General features: G+C 57.1%; 2 protein-coding genes across 3 annotated transcripts; both read right to left on the bottom strand.

The window, feature by feature from the left end:
• Nucleotides 1–1,555: 1,555 nt before the first annotated feature.
• Nucleotides 1,556–8,212, bottom strand: NOX1 (NADPH oxidase 1). The gene is given in 14 exon segments (XM_064159732.1): nt 1,556–2,395; nt 2,585–2,709; nt 2,908–3,054; nt 3,179–3,341; nt 3,424–3,650; nt 3,820–3,912; nt 4,011–4,149; nt 4,310–4,712; nt 4,790–4,874; nt 4,961–5,164; nt 5,471–5,566; nt 6,691–6,832; nt 7,102–7,244; nt 8,144–8,212. Coding segments are annotated over 14 exon segments (2,163 nt in total). The 3' UTR covers nt 1,556–2,268.
• Nucleotides 7,790–20,872, bottom strand: XKRX (XK related X-linked). Of its 2 annotated transcripts, none has more exons than XM_064159180.1 (4): nt 20,662–20,872; nt 12,848–13,203; nt 10,343–10,602; nt 7,790–8,997 (listed from the first exon to the last, which is right to left on the bottom strand). In XM_064159180.1, exons 2-4 carry the CDS (start codon nt 13,138–13,140, stop codon nt 8,252–8,254), a joined length of 1,299 nt encoding a protein of 432 aa, XP_064015250.1. In that variant the 5' UTR covers nt 13,141–13,203; nt 20,662–20,872; the 3' UTR covers nt 7,790–8,251. The 2 variants fall into 2 exon arrangements, with proteins under 2 accessions (XP_064015250.1, XP_064015251.1); XM_064159181.1 differs by having other exon boundaries at nt 12,848–12,936; nt 20,662–20,867.
• Nucleotides 20,873–25,921: the final 5,049 nt, after the last annotated feature.

Genomic DNA, 25,921 nt, shown 5'->3' with positions numbered 1-25,921 from the left:
CAAGGGCACAAACTTCAACATAAGTTGCATCTAAATGTGAGGAGGAACTTTTTTAAGGTGACAGAGCACTGGACCAGGCTGCCCAGAGAGGTGACAGAGTCTCCATCCCTGAAGGCATTCAAAACCTGCCTGGACATGTTCCTGTGTGATCTTCTTTAGGTGAACCTGCCTCAGTAGTGGGGTAGGACTCTACCCCAGTGATCTTCAGAGGTCTTTTCAAATCCCTTCCAGTCTGAGATTGTGCACACTGGTATGTGCCTGGTGGGGAGTGCAGGTTGGCTCAAGGGATGGTGGTGAGCCCTCACAGAGGAGTGTCTGCATCTGGGGAGGAATAATAAACTCCGCTGGTATAGGCTGGGAGGTGATCTGCTGGAAAGCAGCCCTGTGGAGAGGGACCTGGGGGTCCTGGCGGCTAACAAGTTACCCATGTGCCCTGGTGCCAAGAAGACCAGTGGGATCCTGGGGTGTACTAGGAAGAGTGTGTCCAGCAGATGAAGGAAGGTTCTCCTCCTCCCTCTACTCTGCCCTGCTGAGACCTCATCTTGAATACTGTGTTCAGTTTTGGGCTCCTGTTGTGGAGGCAGGGAATTAATGTGGCCGAGTCAGGAATATGTATAAAAATAGAATCATTTTATTTCCCCGAAAGCTGCCCCCAGAACCATATACAGACATTAGCTTAGTTTTGATTAGCAGACTCGGTTTGATTGAGAAGATCTCACAAGCATACCACAGGTAACTTTGACTGTTTTGGAAGTTGGAATAGTCTGAGCTACTAAGCATAGCATTCACCACTGTTTATTAATCAGGCTGAGCCTAAAATTTACTCACAGGTGAGGCAGGCTGGCAGCAAGGGCACCCAGAGGCTTGTCCCTGCTCTCTCCCAGAGCCAGCCGAGGCTCGCCAAGGCCAATCCAGCCGCACCCAGGCCGTGCTCACGGCGGGAGCCGCCCGCAGCAGGGACGGGCCTGGCCCTCAGCAGCTCGTCCCCCGCAGCGCCAGGGCACTCTCTCTGCAGGAGCCACCCAGGCGGGGCAGAGCTCTAAGGTGGGCACCCCAAGGCGGGAAGCCCCCAAGAGTTCTACCCTGCCCAGGCACAGGGCCGAGTTACCCCTGCCTGGGCGCGGAGCCCACAGCCTATGCCCAGCCTGGCCCCAGCGCAGGCACTGCTCGGGCAGCCCTGGTGCCGGAGGGGCCTTTGCTGCGCTGTGCGCTGCAGGGCAGGGCTCGGGGACAGCTTTTCCCGCCCTTTTCTCTCCCGTGCAAACCGCAGAGGGAGAGGGGTTCGGGGTGTGCAGGACTCCAGGACAGCTCCCCAGCTGAAGAGGGACATGGATCTGCTGGAGAGGGTCCAGCAGAGGGCTGCCTGGATGATGAGGGGACTGGAGGGCATGGCTTGCGAGGAGAGGCTGAGAGACCTGGGGCTGCTTAGTCTGGAGAAGAGAAGACTGAGAGGGGATTTGATAATAGGATAGGAATAAGTACCTGAGGGCTGCCAGGAGTGAGGGACAGGCTCTGCTCACTGCTCCCTGGGATAGGACAAGGAGCAATGGGTGTGAGTTGCAGCAAAAGAGATTCTGCCTCAACACAAGGGGGACTTCATTACTGTAAGGGTCACAGAGCACTGGAATAGGCTTCCCAGAGAGGTTGTGGAGTCTCCTCTGGAGCCTTTCAAGGGCTGTCTGGATGTGTTCCTGTGTGATCTGTTTTAGATGGTATTGTCCTGCTGTGGCAGGGGGGTTGGACTCGATGATCTCCTTGAGTCCCTTCCAACCCTTAATATCCTCTGATCCTGTAATCTGTGATCTCTAGGTCACCACAAAGGTTTTTTATTGCAAAGGAAAGGATGTTTAATTTATCCATTGATGCAAAAGACTGTTTAAACCCAGAGGGGCATGCTTGTCCCCCAGCGCCTGCTTAGCGTGCTCCTCTCCTGTCCCCATCCCTGTCCTGAGGTTCTGCCCAGCCTGCTGGGTGATCCTGGCTGCTTCCCACTGCTGTTCCAGCAGCATCATCACAGCACATTCCTCTGGTTTCTCAACTAGGGGCAGGCTGTGTGGAGCTGCAGGCCCACTACCACCTTGAGAAATCCTTGTAGATCAGCAGTCCTCCAACCCAGAGTTTCTCATGGAGGAGTACCTTGCCATGTCTTGACAGGCTTTGGTGCATGCACTTCTCAGCAGTTGCTTACTCCAAGCCATGCTCTGGCATGAGGAGTGAGGCCAGATGGGCAAAGTCCCCAGTCCACTGGCATCCCAACTTATCTTCCACTTAGAAGTTCTCCTTGTTGAAGTAAAACTGGACTTTTCTGGGGTCCATGCTGGAGTGCTGGTGGCAAGACTTCTGCAGGCTCTTTGCCAAGGCTCCTGGCCCACAGAGGAACACACCAACTACTGACCTGTGCACAGCATAGGGAAGTCAGTGTGAGGCAAGGAAAAGGGGTTTAAGATCTTTTTCAGGTCCCTACAACCTGTGAGGGACAGGCACACCCCTCCCAAAGCCAGCAACGCCTAGCCCAGTTCTAGGTGCCAGGGAAAAGAAGTTGCCTCCCAGATCCAGCATCCTGAACTCCCTGCCTGGCTCTCACCTGGGGTGGGCTGCAGCCACTGCTGCAAACTCGGTGTTCCACATGGGCCGCCCAAAAATGGTTTTGTGCCTGAGGCCTGTCACTGTGTCCACAGCAGTGTCAAAGTGGAGTGCCACGTTGTTGGCCTGGGCATAGAGGGAACAGTCAGCACCCCAACCACCAATGAGCCTCACCACAAAGGAGCATCCATTGCATATCCCCACCAAACATCAGCCCTGAGCTTCCTGCCCACAGGCCATTGATATCCTTGCCCTGCCCTGTGCCTCCTGCCTGCCTTGGCCATCCCGTGTCCTTGCAGTCATGCCTGCCCACAGTCAACTCACGATGCTGGTGTTCCAGCCAGTGAGGAAGAGCCGGTAGGTGAGAAAGTCTGCCCTGCCCGATTCAGCCATCTTCTGCTCCAGTGAGGCAAGCAGGTCATTGAACCAGGCAAAGGCTCCTGTGTCCCGGCAGAGCCAGTAGAAGTAGATCTGGGATGCAGGGAAAGAGGAGTTGGCAAAGGTGTAGTAGAGCAGGAGTGGTAGGATACGATGTCAAGGACTAGGAAGTCCAGCATTAAGAAACTCACATCTGGTCCTCTGGGACACCCCATACCTTCTTGGTCTTGAGAGTCTGATCAGCCTGCTGGAACTTGTACCAGATGGACTTCAGGATGGAGGCAAAAGGGGTGACGCCAATGCCCGCTCCCACCAACATGGCCACCTCGTACTGGAACACATCTTCACTGGCTGTGCCAAAGGGGCCGTCCACCTCAATCCTGGCCAAGAGAGGCCCTGGGTAACAGGTACAAGGGAGGCCCAAATCCCTGAGCTGGTCCATTCAGGTGCTCCCCAGTCTACCTAGGTTTCTGCTGCTGGAAGATTTCTATGAGATGCTCTGTCCAGTCGCCAGCTGCCCGGACGTGGATGGAGAAGAAGTCCTCCTCTGGTGCTGAGGTGAGGGTGAAAGGGTGCCACTCCAGCAGAGAGATGGCAGGGCAGTTCACAAAGATGTACTGCCCCACTTCCATGCGGAAGCCTCTCTTCTGCATCTGCAGCTCCAGCACACGAGCAGGGTGCATGACTACCTGTAGGGCAGAGATGGGGTTTAGTGCCCAGCCTGACTCTTGTCCCTGGGCAAGGGCCTTGTGCAGAGTCCCCTTTCCACCTCCCTGTGGCCACCGATGCAAAGAGCTTTGGTACCAGTGGCTGTGAGGGAAGGAGCTGGCAGCGAGTACAGGCTCCTGTATCACCCACCTTGGTGACAACCACCTTCTGCCGTGCACGCCAGATCCGCAGGATCCGCTCAAAGATGTAGAGGAGGACAGGGGCCAGAACCCACTTCCAGGACTGCAGGGATGGAGAAGAGTAAAGGGTTGGGAAGATCCAGGGCTGGGTTATACCAAGGAAGGGCATCTCCCTCTGCAGTGGTCTTGGAGATGTCCTACCTCGGCAGGAATGCTCCCGAACTCAGGGTCTTTGCAGCAATCATGCCAGCAGTTGTCCTCCTTGTGCGTGAGATAGCGGGCGCAGCGATGGGGGTTCACCTCCTCCATGCTCTCCTCTGTCTGCCCCCGCACCAGCCCACTGAAGAGACGCAAGGGGTGAGCCCAGGGCCAGCTTTTGCCTCTCCTCCCCCTTCTGCTAGCCAGCCCTGAGCATGGGGAGCCAACAGCTCCACTGATCCCCCCAGGGCATTGCCCCAGTGGCGGTCACTGTGCCTCTGGGGAGCGATGAGGAGCCTTACGCAATGCCGTGGATGACGAGGCCAGTGAAGTAGATAATGAAGAGGTGGTGTGTGTACCAGAAGACCTCAAAGTAGTTCCTGCGGATGAACTCCGTGGAGGATGTGACCATGAGGATGAGTGCCAGCGTGATGATGACCCCTGTCAGCCCTGGGATGGTGGTGAAGGCCACATACTCAACGGTCTGCAGGGGTGGCAGGATGGGTTAGGAAGGCAGAAGACAAGCAATGGCAGGTGGCTGGGTGCCAAGGGCAAGACTCACTGTCTGGTTGGAGTGGATGGGGTTCAGCCACTTGCTGTCTTGCAGGTGCATCTTGGATAGGACAGCAGGCAGGCTACCATCGGTGGCTTGCTGGCTGTGGTTGTATCGTTCCAAGTTGAAGAGGTGGGCAATGGTGTGTACAGCTGGGCAGGGGAGAAGCAGTCACCCACCTGGCTGCCCTCCAGTCCCCACCATGTCCCAGCCCAGCACAGAGTGATACCTGTGAGCAAGGCCAGTGCATAGGCCACCAGCTTGTGGAAGGTGAGGTTGTGGTCCAGTTGCTTTCGCAGTGTGCGCCTACAGCACTGCAGAGAGAGGTGGTGCTGTTGGGGTGGAGATGGGGACAGGAACAGGGGTAGCCACACCATCTATGCTGCCACAGAGTACTCACCGAGCAGGTCCCGCGGAGGAAGGAGAGGAGATTGCGGCAGATGGGCAGCAGGATCAGCATGCTGTTGAAGTTGAGGCACTTAGCTGATGCTCGTGCCCATGCCAAAGCAGACTGAGGAGAGAGATGAGTGCTGCTGTCCAGTGCCACAGACGGGCTATGTCTGCCTGCAGCCCTGCCAGCCCCATGGCTCTGCCCAGCATGGCACTGTGTCAGGACTGGGACAGGATGGACCCATGTGATGCTGAGCTGACACTGGGGGATGCTGGCCCAGGGACTGGGAGGGAGTGATGCTGAGCCAGGAGAGGAGGAGTATTAGGAGAGGGCTGATCATGGGCTGGGACAAGATAGGTGCCAAGACAGTGACCAGCATGGAGAAATGCTGGGCTGGGAATCGGGATGGAGTGATGGCAAGAGGACAGGGAAGGGAGCTGGGGCCTTCACCCTGCTGCAGGAGGGCTCTGAGGATCACATGTGCCCAGGTAGGGAAGGTGCCATGGGGGACAACCTTACCCCAAGAATGGCCCTGGTGTAGAAGTACCGTGCATCACGATCAAAGAACAGAAAGTAGTAGGTGAAGAGGAAGATGTTGATGCCCAGCCAGGCCACCTGCAGAGGAAAGTTGCAGCTTCATGAGGGACCTCACTCCAGGACCTCTCCCACCCCTTAGTACTCTGAGGAGGGGGGGGGGGGGGTGTGTGTGGCAGCTGGAGAGTGTCAGGACTGTAAGTCCCCTCCTGCTTCCCCGTCAACTACAGGAGCATGGATGGTGCTGGGACATGGGCCTAGGACATGGGGCCAAAGGTGGGGAGAAGTGTAAGAGTCTTGCAAAATAATTGCCTTGTTGCCCAGTGCCCTGTGCATCACTCATGCATGAGGAAGGAGGAAAGACAGGGGCAGGCAATGCCTTCAGGTGGGAGGGGAGATCCAGAGTGTCCTGGCTGAGTGGGGAAGGCCTTGGGAGGAGGAAATTTCATAGGGAGCTCAGTCAGCCCCACCACAGTGCCACCACCTGTCTAACCCTGCTGTACCCTACAGCAGCCCCTCACAGCTCCTGATTTCAATTTTCTTTTAACAGAACTCCCCAAGTCACTGTCTTGCACTTGCGTTGTGCTTTGAGGTGTGTGTGTGGGGGGAGTGTCCCCAAAAAGTTAATTAAAAGAATTAACCCAACTTTCTGCAAAGCCCCATTTCCCCATTGCAGTTACAGCTCCTCAGGCAGTGCTGAGCAGCAGTGCTGGCTGGCCAAGCCCCATGGCACCAGCGATGCTGCAGCACAGCATCCCTAAGGTGTAGGCTTCTTAGAATCAAAAAAGCATTATTTTTTTTTTAATCAGAAGAGACCTTTAATATCATCAAGCCCACCCTTGCCAGTCCAACCTTCTTTTCCCCAGTGCAGGCTCTCATGGGACCCTCCTGCCCTCACACGGGGAGAAGAGGCACACCGGAGGCTCCCAGCCAAAGTGACATTTCAGAGTCTCACAGTGGGACCCACTCTTTCACAACGTGTTTTACCTAAGTTTCCCAACCCCAGCCCTCCCCTGGCCACCCAGCAGGTTGGTCGTGCAGAGGGGATGCTTGTCCCTGTCCCCAACCCAGGCGCAGGACAGTCCATCTGCCCACACTCCCCCTCCACGAGACCCCAGGGCCATGCCCATACCGTGCCCCCCACAGCCCCCTGCACAGCCCTAGCCCCTCCCGGCCGAGGAGCCCCCTTAGCCCCGCACACTCACGAGGACGGCAGCCGAGAACCAGTGGTTGACCAGCCAGTTGCCCATGGCACAGCGTCCCGGCGTCTGCCCGCCGCTGCCTGCCTGCGCCCGTCCGCTCCCGCTCGCCGTTTTATGGTGGCAGCGGGCGGTGCGGGAGTGGCGGCTGCGGGAACAGCACCGCAGGGACTTTCCCCTGAGAAGTCTTTGAGGAAACGCCGGCGGTTTCAAAGGCCGTTTTCCAGGAAAGCAAGGCTGACCTCGTCCGCTAGCCCTGAAACTGGTTCCCCGCAGCTGAGTGCTGCAGGGCACGGGGCTGCTCTTCTCGTTTCTCTGGAATATCTGGGGACAAATACGGGTTTCCTACTGGGAGGAAATCGCGGAGGGGCAGTGCTGTGCCTGGCTCAGCAGCTGTGCCGTTCCCCAACCCCTCACCAGCCTTCACTGCCGCTCCTTGACAAGAAAACCACCAAAGGAGGAGAAGCATTCCAGGGGCGCTGCACTGGTGCCAGGATCTGGACACAGGGATCCACTCCACGGTGAGTGAATTGCGACTGAATGCCAGAGGTTCTGAACCTCTGCGGGCACCCCCAAGGGCGCTAAGCACCCTTAGCCTGGCACCCAGCATCCTCTAAACTGAGCTGACTCCAAGAAAGGTTGCACTCCTGGTTTGGGGCCAGGATGCCTTGGTCCCATCAGCATCGTGATGCCAGCCACCATCTGCCCTTCCTCTCCTGCCTGCCCTCTGCTGCAGGGTCAGGAACTTCACAGTGCCTAGCACTCCTGCTAGGAACAGATCCTCAAGCCTGGATAAACAGGTTGAGCAGGATAGCTGCTTGCTGGCATGCCAGGCAGCTCCTGGCCCACAGCCATGCCCACGCTGGTGGAGGAAGCACAGGATGAGGCCGTCTCCTGTACCACCATGCTTGTGCATTTTATCAGCCCCATTGCAGGGCTTCCTTCCCATCCCCATCCCCACTTTCCACTGGCACCACTCTGGCTTGATGCCCATGAGTGTGAGGGCTACATGGGCAGCAGGTGCATGCACTTCTACCAGCCCCGGCAGGATGGTCCCCACCCTCTGCATGAGTCACTATCCACCTGCCCAGCACCCAGACACACAGTCACAGCAAAGTGTCTTTACTGCTTAAAACAGTCCTGCTGGCATCCATGGCCCTGAGGTCTGTACCACAGGCCTGTACCTGAGGTATGTACCACAATGGGCAGGTGGGGAGGACTTGGGGCACCCCAGGGGTTGTGTACTGCACAGCAGCCAGCTTGGGCAGCAGGCAGCTCGAGCACCCCAAAGTCACTGGATTGTAGAACAGAATCATTTAGATTGGAAAAGACCTTTAAGATCATTGAGTCCAAGTAAGTCCTCTGTGTCCATGTACTGTCCTGGGCAAGTGGGCATGCTCCTGCCCCTTGCCACCATGGGAATGACCAGACCCACTACCACTGCAGGGGTAGGCAGTACCTGCCTCTGGTACTGCTTGTGCCGCAAGCCCCTCTGGCTGCCAGCACTTCCCGGTGCTGCCATCTCCATGTCCACAAGCAGTCGGGGAAGCTGGGTGCTGTCTATACCTCAGACAATGCTGTGCCTCACGCCAGGCTCGTGGGGTGGCTGGAGGCGCAGAGGAGTCCCTGGAGTGCGCCGATGGCAGCAGACACAGTGCAGGAAGTCAGCAACATTGTGTCGGAAGAGCTGGCGGCAGGGGTGCAAGTACTGGAAGAACAGAAGCATGAAGTAGATACCCAGGCAGTAGCCCAGGAGCAGCTGCACCACCAGCAGAGGGGTGCAGACATGCTCGTAGACGTCGGTCTTGAAGAAGTACCAGAGGATGACGAGCGCCGTGTTCTCGGCCAGCCGGGCCACGTAGTACACAGCCAGGCGGCCCCAGTTCTGCGACTTGTCAATGAGGTCCCGGTCGGCCAGCTTGAGCTGCACAGCTGACCAGCAGAACATGTTGATGCTGGCATAGAGGAGGGTGAAGGCGCAGAGCACCACTACTGTGCCCACGCGGCTGAAGTTCTTCTCGATGTTGTCAGGTAAGCGGGTGCCGCTCCGCCAGAACTGCACCCAGGGCAAGAAGAAGACTACCAGCAGGTTGACCAGGGCAATGGGGATGATCCAGTGCTTGAAGACGGTGCTGAAGAGCACAAGGACAGCCACACGGGTGGAGATCTCCAGGCTGCGCCACATCACAATGCAGAGGAAGGCCACTGGCCGCAGCTGGACCTTGTAGTCATCGTACTTGACCTGGATAGCCAGGATGTTGCAGACAAGTGCTCCATAGGTGACTGACACCAGGCAGATGCCCATCAGGACGGCTGCAGAGAGAGAGGACAGTGAAGTCAGGCAGTGCCAAGATCTGGGATATGTGCAGTGTGAACTCTGAGTGTGAGCTACAGGGTGCCTTGGCTCAACATGAACACTGCTGGGGCAGCTTCATAGCTAGTGGTGACAGATCCCAGAATGGGGCAGGTGTAGGGGGAGCTGCAGGCAGCAGGTGGCTCTGCTGCCAGATTTTCTCTCTATTCCTCTGCTCAAACCAGGCACCATCACCCCTGCCCTGTGCAAGAAATGCTGCTTGAGGGTGAGTAGGGCATGGACTGTGTTCTGAGCACCCCTCTGCTCTCATCCAGAACAAGAGCCACACACTGTACCATTCACCCTGGTAGCACCTCAACAGCCACCCTCACCCAGTAGCTGTAAAGCCAAGGTGATTGTAGGGAAGGCTGGCAGCTGCTCCCATTCAGCACAGCCAGGAAAACTGCTATGGTGGAAAAGGGAAGTGTGTGGCTGGTCCTGGTTACACTGTGCCAGTGGTAGTGGCTGTGGGACTGAGCTGAGAGGCGCAAGACACAAAGGGAATTATCAGAAGTGTGTCAGCCGAGATTCACTTCCTCCATTTACCACTGGAGGAGCGCTGGGGCTCATCCTTCTGCTTCCACTAGCCCTATTCCCTAAAACACCCCTGCAGTGGGCTGTGATCAAGGAGGGGGTTTCAATGGGCTACCTCCTGTGTTCCCTTTTCCGTGTGCCTGCCCCAGGGACAGAAGTCTGGGTTGTCAGCACAGCTGAGAGCAGGTCGGTGAGGGCAACTCCTTCTCTGGGTGCTACAAGTGGAATGGTGCAAAAGCCTCCTGCACACCTGGCTTGTCAGCATGCCAGTGAGACTTCAAAGCTTACATCCAGCCCTCAAGCACATAAACACTCCAGGAGCAGGCAAGGGAGCCTGCAAGTGGGAGCACTGAGCTAGGAGCTCCAGCTGTTAGGAAAGGTGCAGAAACAAATCCAGTGGAAAGACTGTGGGGAAGTCAGAGCCCATAACTAATTGGGAAAAAATCAGTAACTAATGCAGAGTGAAGCAGTCTGGGGCAAGGACATGACATTTTTACGGGACAGGTCATCAGGTAAATGGCATCTGCAAGCACCAAGACATCTGCAAGCACCAAGGCTGGGACCAGAGCATGCTGCTTTGGTCACATTCTCACCTGCCTCACTCCAAGCTGGAAAGAGTGGGCATGGGGAAAGTAAAGGACTCAGCAGCAGTGGCACCTCTAGTAAGCCCCTGGAGCTTCATCTGGATGCCACACCAGTACATGCTGTGAAGGAGCTGCCACCGTGCCCTTGTGGGATCTTGTCTAAAGCCCACATGCCAGGCACCCTTACCTCGGGCAGCAGGGACGTACTTCTCCAGGATGCTGATATAGAGCTGGAGGGTGAGCTGCGGGATGGAGCCCAGGAAGGCCTGGATGACCGCCATGCGCTTGAAGGCGTTGCGGTGCGTGGCCAGGCGGCGCTCCGAGTGGCCCACCTCCTGCTCCATCTCCACCTCATAGCCGTTCCGCAGCCGCCGCTTGCGGGTGATGCTGACGTAAGGTTCCTCCTCCTTCCCCGACCAGCAGTACACCAGCAGGGCTTCCATGCATCTGTGGGGATCCAGCACCTCACCAGCTGCTCCACTGATCCCCAGCCCTCCCTCACCTGCGGCTAGACAGATGCTGCTCCTGCTGGGCACAGCACCACTGACATGGGCAACTGTTCAGCAGTGATGCGGGCAGTCCCTGGCCTTGGGAAGGCAGGATAAGGGCAGGATCCTGGGATCCCAGGATGAGGGCAGGGTCACACCAGGACTGCAGGGATGCCCAGTGGCCATTCCTCTTCTCCATGTGGTACAGAAGGAAAGAAGGACAATAATTGCCCCAGTGAGGAGTGCAACAAGTGCCACAAGAGGTGCAGCATGCAGGGTATGGAAAGCATAGCTGTGCTGGGAGCTAGAGCTGCAGTAAGGGGTTAACTGCCCTTGGGCTTTGTTTTCCCCACTGGCACAAAACGAATCTCTTCCTCTCAGTGGAGGCAAGAGAAACTTTCTGATACTGTCTTTGATGTCTCCTCTTCAGTAGATGGCTTCTCTATGCTTCCTTCTTGGTGGGGAGGGCAGGAAGGGGAGCAAAGATTTTGAAGTGGAGTGTGACATGGGCAGATAAGACAGCACTTCCGCAGGCCCTTCTCTGCAGGGCACCCTCATGTGCAGGGAAGGGAAGCAGGTTTCTCCCCTGCTGATCCTTGCTGCAAGGGGACCCTCATCCCCTGTGCACACAGCCGTGAGGTGGGTGTGCATTGTTCACAGGCAGTCTGCAGAGAAGGACCTATCTGACAGGCCTGGCTCCTGCGTGGGGACCAGCTGGCTTTGGGAGCAACAGGATGTCATTATTTACGAGTGCCCTGCAGGACAGCAGGAGATTCTTTGGTTTAGACCCAAATGCAATGCAGTTTTTGGATACATTCTCTTGGCATAGCAGGCCAGCCTCACTGCAGACTCTAACAGGAAAACTTTTTCATCCACAAGACCTGGCTTCAAGGGCAGTCCCAGGAGGTTCTCAGCATGCTATTAGACCTCAGCAGATTGGGCTCCATCTCCAGTCTGAGGAGCTGACTGAAGCACCCCACAAGGAGCAGCTCTGGCTGGCACCTGCAAGCAGCCAAGTATGGCGAGTGCTGTGGCACCACTGTGGGCCAGCAGCGGTTGTTGGGGACCCCCAGTGAGGCTCTCCTGACAGGGAGCCAAGGTGAGGCTGCTTGGCCACCACTGCAGATGGGAAGAGTGTGCTGGTGGCACCCAGCTTATTTCCGGCGATGAAGGAAGTGAGGTGCAGGCCACAGTGTTTCTGCAGCCCTGTGGGTATGGCAGGCCCCGAAGTGTGGCTGCCAGCATGCTCTCAGAGCCCTGCAGAGATAGTGGCTCTGTCATGTTGCCTGCTCCACTCCCTGTGCATTCTCACTGAGCAGGGTGGCCAGGAAGGTGGCAGCCCAGGGAGGGACCAAAGCATTCCCAAGGAGTGAGAGATCTGCACCTCTCTGGCTTATGCAACATCCACCCCCTCACCTTGCTCTCCCCAGCACGGTCTTGTGGCCCCCAGCTCCAGGCCAGCCCCACTCCTGCACCCAGATCCTCTCCTCCACGTCCCATAACCTGTCCCAGGCCTGGGGACGTTTTATGGGGGCAGGACCCCTGTTCCCATTCACGTTAGAGCCAGTCAGCTGGGCCCTGCAGCCCATGCTCCCAACCTAAGGCAGAGAATGACAACTCCCAAAGGCGAGCACTGGCTGCAGAAAGCAGCTCTGCAAGGAACCTTTCCAGCAACTGAGGCGCAACAGGTTGGGAGAGCAAATTCAGCCTGCAGCGGGGGCCAACAGGCTGGAGAGCAACAGCACCCCCCGGCAGGACCGCGGCACCCCTGGGGCCGAGCAGAAGACACCCGCGGGCTGGAGGCCGGGAGCAGCAGTGTCCCCGGGGAGGAGAGAGACGGGGAGGCGGCAGGAGCAGCTCTGGGCGCTGGGATCTGCTGCACGGGCAGATTTCTGCTGACAGCCGGTACCCGGAGCTGGTCCTCGCTCTCACCCTGTGCCCGTGAGCTGCCCAGGAGTCCCAGTGTCCCATGCCAGGGATCCTCGTATCACTTGTGCAGGGTCTCTGTACCACATACCGAGGGTCGCTGTGGCCCATGTCAGGGCACTTCTGCATCCCAATGCCAGGGGTCCCCGCGTCCCATACTGAGGGTGCCCAATTCCCATGCCAGTGGATCCCCTCGCCCTATGCCGAGGGCTTCCCGTCTTATGCCAGGAGTATCCCCGTCCCCTGCCGGGGATCCCGCCGTCCCACGCGGCGCTCACCTGATGATGGGCCCGAGCTGCAGGAGGTGCATGAGCAGAACCAGGGGTCGGTCGCGGCTGAGGTCCCGGTGAACGAAGATGAGGGTGAGCTGCACCAGGACGGAGGGGCAGAGCACGAAGAAAACGGTGAGCGCCAGCCAGAAGCGGTCCTCGGAGTGGCCGTAGGAGAGACAGAGGACGGCGGCAGCTGCCCCCTCCCCGCAGAAAAGCGCCGTCGAGAAGACGATGCCCAGCGGCAGCTTCGCCCGCGACGGGGCGGCGGGGGGCGTGCAGCCCCCGCTCGGGCCGTCCATCCCGGCCCCGGCCCCGGCCCGGCCCGGCCCGGTGGCTCAGCCCCGCCGCGGCGCCATCCCGGGCTGCAGCGGAGAGAAGAGCCGCGCTGCGGGGCGGGGCGGACGGGCCGGGGCGGAGCGGGGCTCCCCCGCCGCACGGAGCCCCGACCGGCAGCCCCAGCCCGCCTGGGGCATCCCCTAACAGAGCAGAGCTGCGCCGCGTCGTGACCCAGCAGCGCCCCAGGATCGACCCCAATGTGGGACAGCGAGTAGGACACCTGCCGGGCCCCCTTTCCCCTGGGACTCCCCCGCTGCTGTGCTCAAGTCCGTACCAATTATGGAGTCCCCAGCCCCAGGGCAACCTCACTTCATTCGTGCCCCAAGATCGAGAGCTTTGCCTGCGATTCTCCAGCCCAAGACTCTCTCTGCTGGGAACCCCATGCCCCAGGACACGCTAAGCACAGAACCATAGAATGGATTCGATTGGGAAAGATCTCTGAGATAATCGTGTCCAACTGTTCCCTAACTCTGCCCAGGCTGGTGCTAAACCATGCTCCTCAGCGCCAGATCTCTGCCTCGTTTGAACATCTCCAGTGGCAGGGATTCAACAGCTTCCCCGGGGAGCCTGTCTGAGAATCCTTGCAGGGAAGATGTTTCTTCTAATACCCAAATCTGTCCTGGTGCAACTTGGGAAAACTTCCTCTAGTCTTTTCACTCCTGACTAGGGAGAAGAGAACCACCCCCACCTCACTTCAGTCTCCTTTTAACTACGCCCCAGGACTTCCCTACCAGCCCAAGATGCTCCTGCGGCACCCACACTGTGACCCTCCCACTCCTTCAGTAGCAGTTTTGCCAGCTCCCATGCTACACCGTCTGTGTGCCCAAGCCTCTGGGTCTTCGCTCAGATCTCTCCATCTAGTACCACCCGGTTGGGTCCTGGCAGCTACCAGCACCCCAAGGTGCAGTATCTTGGGGGCTGACCCCCAGGGCTGAGGTGTGGGGCAAACCCAGGGACAGTGCAGCCCCAACAAGGGGATGTCAGTGTGGGTGCCAGGCCTGCCTGCAGCCAGGTCTATGGCTTTTACCATGCATCTGCCAGAGCACTGCCTGCACCTACTATCATCCCAGCCTCAGTCCCAGAGAAGGGTGGGCGGGTCAGGACAGGTTGCTTGCCATGCCATGGCCTTGTGTTTTGTGGGGCAGTGTGGGAGGAAGGATGTTGCCAAAGCAGGGAGCACTTTGGTATCTTGTAAGCCCAGCAGCTACAGGAACACCCTTTTGGGTCCAGCATGCAGCTGGTGTTTGTGTGCAGGGCTGGCCTCAAGGATGCTGCAGGAGAGATGTGGCTCCTGCATCCTGGATGCTCCTGCCTCTAGGTAGGAGGTAGTGAAGACCACCTTGGCTATCAGCTGAGCAATGTGGTCATCACCTTCAAGGCAGTGTGATCTGTGGACTCACTAATGGAGCCAGACTCCCGATAGCTGAGCCCATGACTCTGTCTCGAAGCCCCTCCTGGCAGCCCCACCTGCCGTCCAGGCCTGGGGACACCAGCTGAGCTTAGTCAACAGTCCAGGGTGGGAACACAAGGCTGTCTGGGATGTGCCCCACACCAATGGCCATGGGGCTCCCAGCTTTGCTGACACACACGTTGGCCTCCCAGCTGCCTCTGCCCCATGAGCAGTGGCATGATCGCTGGCAGCTGCTGGCACAGTGATGCACAGACGCTGCCTGGCCCGAGCATATGCTGCCTGCCTGCTTAGTCCACCCTGGGCACATGCTGTCTGGCTGGGAGAGACAGGCCAAGGCAAGGAGTGCTTGAGGCTGGCCAGCTTTCCCTGCTTCAGGCAGACTGGGAAGATTTAGGTAACTTATAAAAGGCACTCAGTGTTCATTCCCTGGCAGCCAGGCCAGTTTGCAAGGAGGTTCCTACACTAACAGTGAGAATGCCTTGTCCATCGCTCACCCAGCTCTGTGCAAACCCAAAGCATGAACTGCCCACACAAACCCCACCCACAAGAGTTTTCCCCCATTTCACAAGTCTGGAAACATTACCAAGGCTACTGGGCTTATCAGCACAGCTGGGAACAAAACCACCTGAGGCCTTGAAGGCCACGTCTCCTCCGACTGCAGCTCCCACACAGGAGCAGTCCTGGCCCCAGCAGCTGCTCAATGCTTCTCCTTCCAGGGCTGAACAGCTTTGGGAAACCACAAACCCCATGAGTTCATTGAGACTGGCCTGACCAGTGGGCCAGGAGTCCTATGTGTGACTGTTCAGCTCTGGTATGATAGTTACATATTTTCAAGCTGTTTTTGGAAAACAGGCTTTCCAAAAAAAGAACCCAGCAGGGCAGAGGACAAAGTGAGCAGCGTCCAAGCGAGGGACAGCTGGCTGCTCCTGCAGACATCCAGGGTGGGAGCTCTGCACAGGCGACAACTGCAGTGGCACCAGCGTGCACTCTGTCTGGGAGCTCAGTCAGTGATGCCATGTGGTGTGGCACTGCCAGCTGTGCCCACACCTCTGTATGAGCAGAAAGAGCAACATGCAATTTATACTGTTTATGCAGCTTCCATTTATCCAAATTAAAAGCATCCCCCACGAGTCTGGCAGGTCACCAAGTCCTTGGCTCAGCAATGCCTGGGCTCAGACTCATTGTATTTTTTATTTCATCTTCCCCTGCCTCATGATGAAATACTTAACAGCTATTGTTAAGAATTCCAGTCCCTCATCCAGCAGCTGTCAGGGGAATGCAGGGATGAAGCCTTGCAGCACTTCTCACCCCAGTTATTATCCCATTTTCTGACCTGAGCACGCAGAAGCAGGGAGATGTTTTCTGGTTCAGGCTGTGAGTCACCTCTCAACCCTAACCCTACCTGCCCACAGCTTGGCGTTTTAACCAGTAAGTCATAAAAGTGAAGTCACAGAGAGCATTGCTGAGCAGTCCTGCCCCACTCCTCTGCCACTCCCTGTGTCTCTGCCTGCAGACCCAGTGACACTGACACCCAGTGACACTGCTGTCACAGAGACGCCACTCACCCTGAGCTGGGGCAAGAGAGGAGGCATTGCCCAGGGGCTGGGGACATCCCATCCAGGTGTTTCCATGTGCAGTGGCCAAATTCTGGGCCACTGTGCAGTGTCCAGCTCCTTCACTCTGAGCCCTCCCGGGAGCACAACAACCCCTGTGCTGGGTAGGGTGAAGTGACCTCCAATGCAGAACTGTCATGGAAGTGCCCACCAGGATATATATGAGCCAAGTGACAGGAACCGTGTTGGCATTATCACTTAGGAAAGAGAGGGGGTTTAGATGTGTGACAGGTTACTTCTGTTATAGTGGCACCCAGAACCTCATCTATCTGCACTGTCAGGAGCTGGAGTAGGAGAGGAAGGCAGAGGAAAGGACAAAACACTGTAGCATGGTGCTACTCGAGACCCATTTCCAGCCGTGGCATTCAGGAGCCTCCCCCTTCCCAGCGATGTCCAAGCTGCGATCTTGACCCTGCCACCACATGCTGACAGCTCTGCTGTTCCCACAAGCTCCTGCCCTGTCCTGGAGAGCATGCCAGCTTCATTATTTCCCTAATCCTATCCTTCATTATTTTCTTTATCCTATCTTTATTATTTTCTTAATGCCAGTGTTCAGACAGCACACTTGGAATGCTGTGGTGGTGGTGGCTGCCCAGTGCTGGCTGCCCTGGGGTTCTCTGTGCAGTTTTCCAGCCCCCTATGCACAAGGGCCTGTGTGTGTGACAGCAGGGCTGTGTGAGGTGGGAGCAGGCTCCCTCACCAGCTCTCACTCTGAAAATAGCCACGTCTGCTCTACATGCCTGCCTGCCCAGCTCAGCTCCTGTAAAAGGAGAGGAGAAAGCTGTTTGGAAATGGCAGGGAGCTCCTTGCCAAAGCCCTTAAAGAGCCCAGGTGAGGAGAGCTGCTGGCATTCTCCTGCAGGCTCTACTCTGCCCTGGGCACTGCCACCGCACTAGGACCCAGAGCAGACACTGCTCTCTGAGTGCTGGCTGGGACATGCCAAGAGCAGGTTGCCAGCTTCCCAAATATAGCCCTGCACACGGAAGGGGAGGCAGCTGCTCAGGGTGCAGGGCTGTGCTCCCTCCCTCTGCCTTTCTGGATCCAAAACCTCACCAGCTTTGAGCTGAGGATTAAATATGAGCTGGAGCCCCACACAGAGCAGAGTGATGGTGGGGATGCTGACGATTCCCTAAAGACCCCAGGTGCTGGGTGAAGTGGAAATGACCAAGTGCCCCCCAGTTGAAGGTGTGGTGAGCATGGGACACCAGGAGCCATGCTGGCTCAGCCAGCAGGGCCAGCATTTGAGGGAATCCCAGGAATCTGTGAGATGGGAACTTTTTACTTAGTTTGGAATTAGCTTTGCAAATGCCTGGTACTCACAGCCTAAACTGTTTGGATTTTGCATTGCTTTCTCAATAACACAGTCGTACTTTTTCCTACCTCAGCAGCCTGTGGAGTACTTTTTGTCTGGGGAAATATTTTCTTTTCCATTTGCTTCTTCATGCAACTGCTTTTGCTGCTCTGTTTCCTCACCTGGCTTTGCTCCTTTATCCTGCTGGAAGGAAAACCTGTGTCTGCCCTGATCAAGCTCTGGAGCCCCTATTACAAGATGGATGTGGCGATGCTGGAGAGAGAAGGGCCACGAGGATGCTCAGAGGGCTGCAGCAGCTCTGCTGTGAGCACAGACTGAAAGAGTTGGGGCTGTGCAGGCTGGACAAGAGGAGGCTCCCAGGTGACCTTCTTGTAGCCTTCCAGGATCTGAAGGGGGCCTACAAAAAAGCTGGGGAGGGACTTTTTAGGCTGTCAGGGAGTGACAGGACTGGGGGGAATGGAGCAAAGCTGGAGGTGGGTAGGCTCAGACTGGCCATGAGGAGGAAGTTGTTGAGCATGAGAGTGGTGAGAGGCTGGCATGGTTTGCCCAGGGAGGTGGTTGAGGTCCTATCCCTGGAGATGTTTAAGGCCAGGCTGGATGAGGCTGTGGCCAGGCTGATCTAGGGTAGGGTGTCCCTGGCCATGGCAGGGGGGTTGGAACTAGATGATCCTTATGGTCCCTTCCAACCCTGACTGATTCTGTGATTCTATGAGATGATGCCTTAAAATCTCACTGCAGGCTGGAGGCTGTGCTGAGCCTGTCACTGGGCTCAAGGCTGGAAGAACCAGGGCACCCTTCCAGGGTGGGCCACACTCTGCTGCCTCATGGCTTAAGCTGAACAAGAAAATGGAGTTGCCTTCTTTGAGTCTGTTTATAGGTCTTAGAATGATTAAATGGTTTAGGTTGCAATAAACCTTCAAGATCACTGAGTCCAACCATTCTCTAACTCTAGCAAGGCTGTTGCTAAACCATAGCCTGCAACACCACATCCCTGGCTCTTTTCAAGACCTCCAGGGGTGGGGATTCAAATGCCTCCCTGGGCAGCCTGTTCCAGTAGTGCAATTTGAGGCCATTTCCTTTCATCCTAGAACTTATTACTAGGGAGAAGAGACCAACACCCACCTCACTCCAACCTCCTTTCAGGGAGTTGTAGAGAGCAATGAGGTCTCCCCTCAGCCTCCTTTTCTCCACCTTAAACAACCCTAGTTCCCTCAGCCACTCCTCACCAGACCTGTTCTCCAGACCTTTCACCAGCTTTGTTGCCCTTCTCTGAGCATGCTCCAGCACTTCAATGTCTTCCCTGTTATGAAGGATCCAAAAACTGAACCCAGTGATCAAGGCTCCAGTGCTGAGTACAGGAGAACAATCATTTCCCGGCTCCTGCTGGCCACACTATTCCTGATCCTGAACAGGATGCTGGTGGCCTTGGCCACCTGGGCACACACTGGCTCATGCTCTTGTGGCTGTTAACCAGCACTCCCAGGCTTTTGTCTGCTGTGCGTCTTTCCAGCCACTCTGCCCCAAGTGTTCATGGGGTTGTTGTGACCCAACGGACCTGGCACTTGGCCCTGTTGAACCTCATCCCACCAATAGCCTGTCCAGATCCTTCTCTAGAGCCTTCCTACCCTTGAGCAGATCAACACTGCCTCCCAGCTTAATGTCACCTGCAAACTTAATGGAGTCCTCAATCCCCTCATCATAAAGATAAGAAAGAGACCTGGCCCCAGGACTGAGCCCTGGCGTACACCACCAGTGACCAGCTGCTAAGTGGCTTTATCTCCATTTACTACCACCCTTTGAGCCCAGCCACGCAGGTCTTTGTGATAATTACACATTTTGAAGACACCTCTTTGCTTGCAGCCCCAGCTCAGGCAGCAGGTGATGGTGTAACACTAAATCAGGCAGGCAGGGTTATAATTACTTTTGATTAATTGATTCCCCTGGTCCCACCACCTATAAGAGTAAACAGTGTGCTAGCCCAGCTGGGCTGTGACTGCACATGCCTGGGCACCCTGGCAGGTAGGAGGGGTGGTTTATGCTCTCATTTCTCCTTTGTGTTCTCTTTGCTGCAGGGAAGCAGGAAAGCAACTGGAGCACACTAACGCTCCCATCCAAACCACATAGGAGCCCAGGGCAGGCTCACAGCCATCTCAGGAGCATCACCTAGTTTCATGTATGGTGCAGGAGTGAGCTGGCACCTTCCCCACACAACAGGCAGCAGAGCAAACTGAAGCAGAGAAGCTCATTCTCAAATCCAATCCTCTCCTGGGAATTTGTGTGTGCTTTGGCTCAGAAGCAGCTGACCAGAAATTGGGTGAAAAGCAACCAGCTCTCTGCAACGTTTCCTTCCCTGCCTCTGTGTCCTACCATAGTATGGTGGTACCAGTGGCAGGGGAGCAAAGAATCCTCCAGAAAAACAGCATCCCTTACCCAAAATAGCTTGCAAAATGGTTGGTGGCCCACCACACTCCTCAGTGCCATGCCAACCCACTAGCAAACCACCTCAGTGCCCCAGTTCATTGCCAACACGTCTGTGTGGCACAGTGCTGGAATTATCTTGCCTTTCCAGCCTGACCCTGGGGTGTTTGGCTGTAATTGGCTCTTGGGATTTAGGAGCTTGTAGGATCTGGGGTTATCGTTACTCACCAGAGCTGTGCTGGGATTTAAAGGGCCGATGCAGCTATTTGCACACCCACTGCTTTGTGTGCTCTTGATGTCACCTGACATGCTAAATAGAAAGATGAGGCCCTCCCCAAAGCCTGTGCACGTCCTTGCCCTGCTGTGGATGCCCTTTTGGGCAGAGGCAATGCAATTCCAGGCAAAGCAGGACAGACTGCAAATATTTCCTGCAGGACTTTTTGGTCCTTGCTATCACTTCGGTTTTGGTGCCTTTCTGGCTCCAGGCTCTTGGTCAACGCTGGAGGCAGCCCCTACAGCTCTGTGCTGCCCACTGCTTTCCCTCGGTTTTGGTGCCTCTCTGATTCCAGGCTTTCAGTCAATGCCGGAGGCAGCTCCTACAGCTCTGTGCTGCCCACTGCTTTCCCTTGCAAGCTCTCATTCCCCACGTGCAAACTCCACAGCCCTGCCACTGCCAGCCCTCACCCCAGAGTCCCTGGTGTGCTCGGTGCCAGCCTGGGCACATACTCACAGGTCTAGGAAAGCCAAGGCAGGGCAGCCTGCCAGCCCGTGTCCGTCTGCGCTTCTCTGCGGTCCCTCTGATTTCGCCTGCTTCCCTCTCCTGCAGCACTCCAGCAGGCAGAAATAGCCCCAAAACACGTGCTGCCTTCTGGGAAGCTGTGCCAGCTTCCAAGCAGCCCCAGCACCCTGAGCATAGCCCTCCCTCTGAGGCTCCCACTGGCACCAGTGGCACTAGAGAGTCCATTCCAGGATGATGCTTAGGGTATGGTCCGGCAGCGGGTCCAGTGAGGAACATCTCTTGTTATCCACCAAAATAACCATAGAGTTTCTCACCTGGCAACAGTCACCAAGGAAACTCACATGGCTGCTGCAGGTCCCCACTGGCACTGCCTGGGGGTGTCCCCATGGTGCTGGCAGAGGGACTCAGGCTGTACCTCACTGGGTACAGTCGTGTGAGCAAGGGGCCAGCACCCATCTCTGTAACCTGAGCCCAGGCCCAGCCCAGTGCCCATCCACCTAGACTTGGCCCTTACACCGCCTCTCTGGAGCTGAGTGTGGGTTTCTCTAGTACTGGGGTGGGTTTTGAGGTTTTCTCAGCTGTTGAACCCTCTGTGTTTGCATCAGGAGGGGAGACCTGGAGATGGCTCAGGCACTCAGCCTGGTTTGGCTGGGGATTTTGGGCACTTAAAAGCATCAGAGCCCCAAGTGCTCAAAGGCCTCTGGAAATCTGTTAGTGTCAGAGAGAATGGAGCTCTCACTGACCCTGGGGAAGTTGTGCTGCAGCCTGGAGGGCTGCCTGCCACATAGCATTTCCCTATTTATAGCAGCCATGGTCGTGCCTCTTCCTGTCCCCTGCCCGGCTCTCCCCTCACAGTGCCACCATGAGGCACAGAGACAGGAGCTGGTTCCTCCAGTAAGTTAGTTCAGCCCTAGTACAGCTAATTCTGCAAAAGTCTTCCCAGCCCCATGCTGCTTGCAAACATGGCACTGCTACTGAGCCCAGCAGGCTGCTGGCATGGGAATGGGAATGACTGGAAAAGGCCATCAGGCTAGGGCCAGGCTAAGACAGCTGAGAGGCAGCCACTGCCCCATCATCAGCAACACGAGAGTGAACAGTCACCCCGAATCTTCTTGCATGAGGCCATGATATCAGTACAGAAACTGCCTCCATCAATCATTAACCACAGGTGGGTCCCTGCCCATGGTGTGACTCTGGGGCAGATCCCTCACCCAGGGGTGTATGCCAAGCTTCCTGGCAGCATGTGGGGCTGGAAGCAAGGGGACATGCCCAGTCTAGGCTTGCATCCCTGGGGCCAGCCTGGAACTGTGGGATGCCTGGCAGCATCTCAGCAACCTTGACTCACAGTTGAGTGAGGTCATGCTGGTGGTTATGCATGGACTGATGTGAGGCAGTTGAATCTCTGTTTGCTCCTCACTGTGGCTTTTGGTGGGTTGCACATCCTCACCCCTCAGGTCCCACTTCCCCCACCCAAAGCTCCTTCAGCTTGGATATCCTTGTGCAGCCTCTTCTCTGCACAAAACAGCAGCAGTGTGCCAGAGAAAGCAGTCCCGGCTGGGGAAAGCAGCAGGAAACCTGAGGAGCAAGATAAGAGCTTTGGGTTGGAGATCAAGGAGTTGGGGCTTTCTTGGCTGTCTGGCCCATTGTCTGAGGGTCCTCACCACCTCCCTGCTCCCAGTCAGGTGCCTGCTTGGGCTGGCTGGTATTTCTGTTCTGAGCAGAACAGGACTTGCTGCTGCTCAGAGGGTGCCTCATTAGAGCATGGAACACAAGCAGTGAGCGGTGATGGTGGTGTTCCCCAGCCCTGGGCAGGCAGCCAAGCCTTGCACACTGTGCAGGGACTGCTCCTTGCAGAGGCTGCAGAGACACATCCATGCAGGGATTAGGCAGCAAGGAGGGACACCATTCATTAGAGCAGACACTAATTCAGCTGGAAACCCCATGTGGACTGTCAAGTGATGTCCCTACCACAAACCATCTAAGGCAGCAGTGGTGGTGTGGGGCTGCCCGGTGCTAGGTGGGTAATGCAGTCCCATGCTGTGCCACTTGACACGGTGGGCAGCCCCACAGCACTCCATGTCCCAGTGGCCACTGGCCTGGGCTGACCCCACCGCCCCAGGATTAAGGAGACTGTGAGGAGTAAGTAATTTAAATCCAGATTAGATTTAAGCAGTTGCTACGCAAAGAGATGTGAGCAGGAGCCATGCAGCAAGGATGAGCAGGTGAGAGGCTGATGGTGCTCCTGCAATGCAAGAAGGGGCTGCCAGGACAGGGTCCAGTCAAGAGGGATCTGTGCCCTCAGGGTTGTGGCTGGGAGGGCTGAGGTTTGTCTCCAAGCTTGTCTCCCGTGCACCAGGCTGAAAGCAGCAGTGCTGGGCCATGAGACACTTCTCTCCCAGGTGAGATGCACAGGGACACAGAGGGCTGCTCACTTCACAGGTGATAAAGAGAGGACATCCATCCGTGCGGCTCTCAAGAATGTTCCACCTCTTCTCTCACTGCTGGTCATGGCTGCAGGCCATACAGGAACCCGTCAGGTAGGTGCCCATACCTGCTCCTCGGGGCTCCTGGGGTGGGCACAGCATTTATGAGTGAGGACCCCAGTGCAATAATATTGTGACAGCAGTGGCTCTTACAGGAACCATGCCCAAACCACAGGATGAGACATACCAGTGTCCTTGCTGCCTCTCCAGCAGGCAGGAGCTGGCCAGAGAAGGGAGCAAGGTGGGCAGGGGTGCAGATGCAGGAAGATCCCCAGCAGGATTCCTCCTGTGCAAGCTCAGCATCTCCCCAGAAAAGCTGAGAAGGACAAACTGAAATATCAGCTGTATTTGCATGGGTCAGGAAACCCAGGTTCTTTCTCTGGTGATGGCACTGCACCAGCCCAGGCAGATGCTGTGGGTGGTGAGGGGGTTTATGATCCTTTCCTACCAACTAGGACACATTGCAGTAATGCTGGAGGTGGATCTGTGCCACCTACAATAGCCTGCTCTATATGCTTAAGGAAGAAAATTACACTGACTGACTATTGTGACTTGTCAACCACAGGGGAAATGTTCTGTGTGTAGCTGTGGTGGAGCAAGTCACTGGAGAGTGAACAGGAGTGTTTAGTAACAGGAAAAACCTCCTGAGTCTGGGCAGAACCTTGTAAAATGTCCCTGCTGCCCCTCCCTAGCTCTGTGTACCTGTAACTTACTGACCATGGAGGACACCAAGAGCAATCCTTAACTGTTTGCATATAAGGAACAGTTTGTTTGGCCTGTGCCTATCACTGTTTCATCTTGTATGATGTGAGAAGAGATCCTTGCTGTGAGATGCACACTGAAGGCCCCAAAGGGTGGCTGTCCCATGGCACTGGTGTTGTTCCAGATGCTTGTGCCTCCCCTTGTCATCTTCTGGACATCAGGGACTGTCTCTGTCCTTGCCCCCAGCTCAGCCAGAACTTCTATGACCATCCTGCCTCTCTCGCCTGAGCACCAGGGACTGTACTTGCACCTTCTCAGCCACTATGCTCAGGGTCACTGCTGGCCTGCTGCCGCGGCGCCAGCAGTGGTCACTGTTCTCCAGGGAGTGCAGCTTTCCTCCAGGAGGCTCACCCACTGTTGTCGCTCCCCAGGAAGATCACCATCCTTGTCATGGGGCTGGACAACGCAGGGAAAACCTCTGTTATCATGGACATAGAGAAAGGTGAGGAGCAGCACAGCCTCGGAGGCAGCCTCTTTAGGAGACAGCAGCTTTCTGATGCTTTCCAACCAAGTGCCCAAGCCTCGAAGGACTGAGACACTTGAGACAGAGCTGCTGTGCTGGGGGAAGTGTACAGGGCAAAGGTCATGCCTTGGGCAGCCCTGGTAGTGGGAGTGCAGATATGGCCTGGGGAGGAGGAGGCACTGCCACAGGGATGCTCCCAGGCTTGCTGTGCCAGCTCTCTTCCCTCTCCCTCACACAGCACTGGCTGGTGAGGTGCTGCCCACAGCACGGCCTGGCCAGACCTGCCTGCGAGTGGACAGGTTTGAGGTGACACTGGTGGACTTGCCTGGGGGCCAGCGCTCTCGCAGCACCTGGCGCAGCCACTACAGTGAAGCCCACGGACTCCTCTTTGTCCTGGACTCCAGTGACCTGGCAAGAATGGAAGAGGCCCACAAAGTCCTGAGCCGTGTCCTGAGCCATCCTCATATCTCTGGGAAGCCCATCTTGCTGTAAGGCTGAGTCCCTGGGATGTGACCTGTAGGCTTTGGGGCGTGGAGGGAGTGGGAACCTGTTGCTGGGATCGTGGGGTGCCTGTCTGGGCTGCTGCGGAGATGTGGTGCCCTGAGGACCGTCAGAGGGTGGTGGGACACGGGGATCCCGGTGGAGCTCGGGATTTGGAAGCATTGCAGGAGAAAGGCTTGAGGAGGAGGCTCTAGAGCCTGGTAAGGGCCAGGGCACAGCTTTGCCTGCCTAGTGGCAGCCAAACTGGGAGAGAGCATCCAGCCTCCTCAGCGGGGTGGCGGCCGCTGTCCCCGTGTACCAGGCTGGCCAACAAGCAGGACGCGGCGACTGCCCTGCTGCCGTGCGAGGTGATCGAGCGCCTGGCCCTGGAGCGGCTGGTCAACGACAACCGCTCGCCCTGCCGCATCGTGAGTGCGGGGCTGGGCGCCCCCGGTCCCGCTCCGCACCGGGGCTGACATCCCGCAGTCCCGCTCCTCACCGGAGCTACCGCCCCCGGCCCTACGCCGTACCGGAGCTGACCCTGTCCCTCGATCCGCAGGAGCCCTGTGCCACCATGCGGCCCCCGCCAGCCGGTCCGGCCCGCACCATCCTGCCGGGGCTGCGCTGGCTCCTCCGCACCGTCCCCGCAGCCCCGCTACCGCCGCCCGCCGCTGCCGCTACACCGTGCGGTGCCGCACCCAGGGCACCCCGCAGCCGCCCCCCCGCCCGCAGGTGGGTGCGAGGCTCCGTGAGTGCTTGTTCCAGTCCGTGTTCTCCACTCCTCCCAGCGGGGCTCGCCCCTATTCCCCCGCGCCGCGCTCTCGTCCATCCAGGGACCCGCCACCTCCCGTGGAGGATGCCCGGGATGGCGCAGATAAGAGCGGGGAACCCCAGTCGCTGCAACCCGCCCGCCGCCGACTGCCCCCGGTGAGCCCCCCAGGGGTGGAAAGGGATGAACGGGGTGGAACGGGATGGGATGAAATGAACGGAATAGAACAAAGCTTCTGCCATCTTCCCCTTATCCCCTTTAGCCTGCCCAGGACGAGAGCATGAAGTGCCCTGG

The sequence above is a fragment of the Pogoniulus pusillus genome, chromosome 19 (assembly GCF_015220805.1).
Source record: "Pogoniulus pusillus isolate bPogPus1 chromosome 19, bPogPus1.pri, whole genome shotgun sequence".
Lineage (NCBI taxonomy): Eukaryota > Metazoa > Chordata > Aves > Piciformes > Lybiidae > Pogoniulus > Pogoniulus pusillus.
The sequence above is the reverse complement of the archived record's forward strand: the minus strand, read 5'-3'. Positions and strand labels throughout refer to the sequence as shown.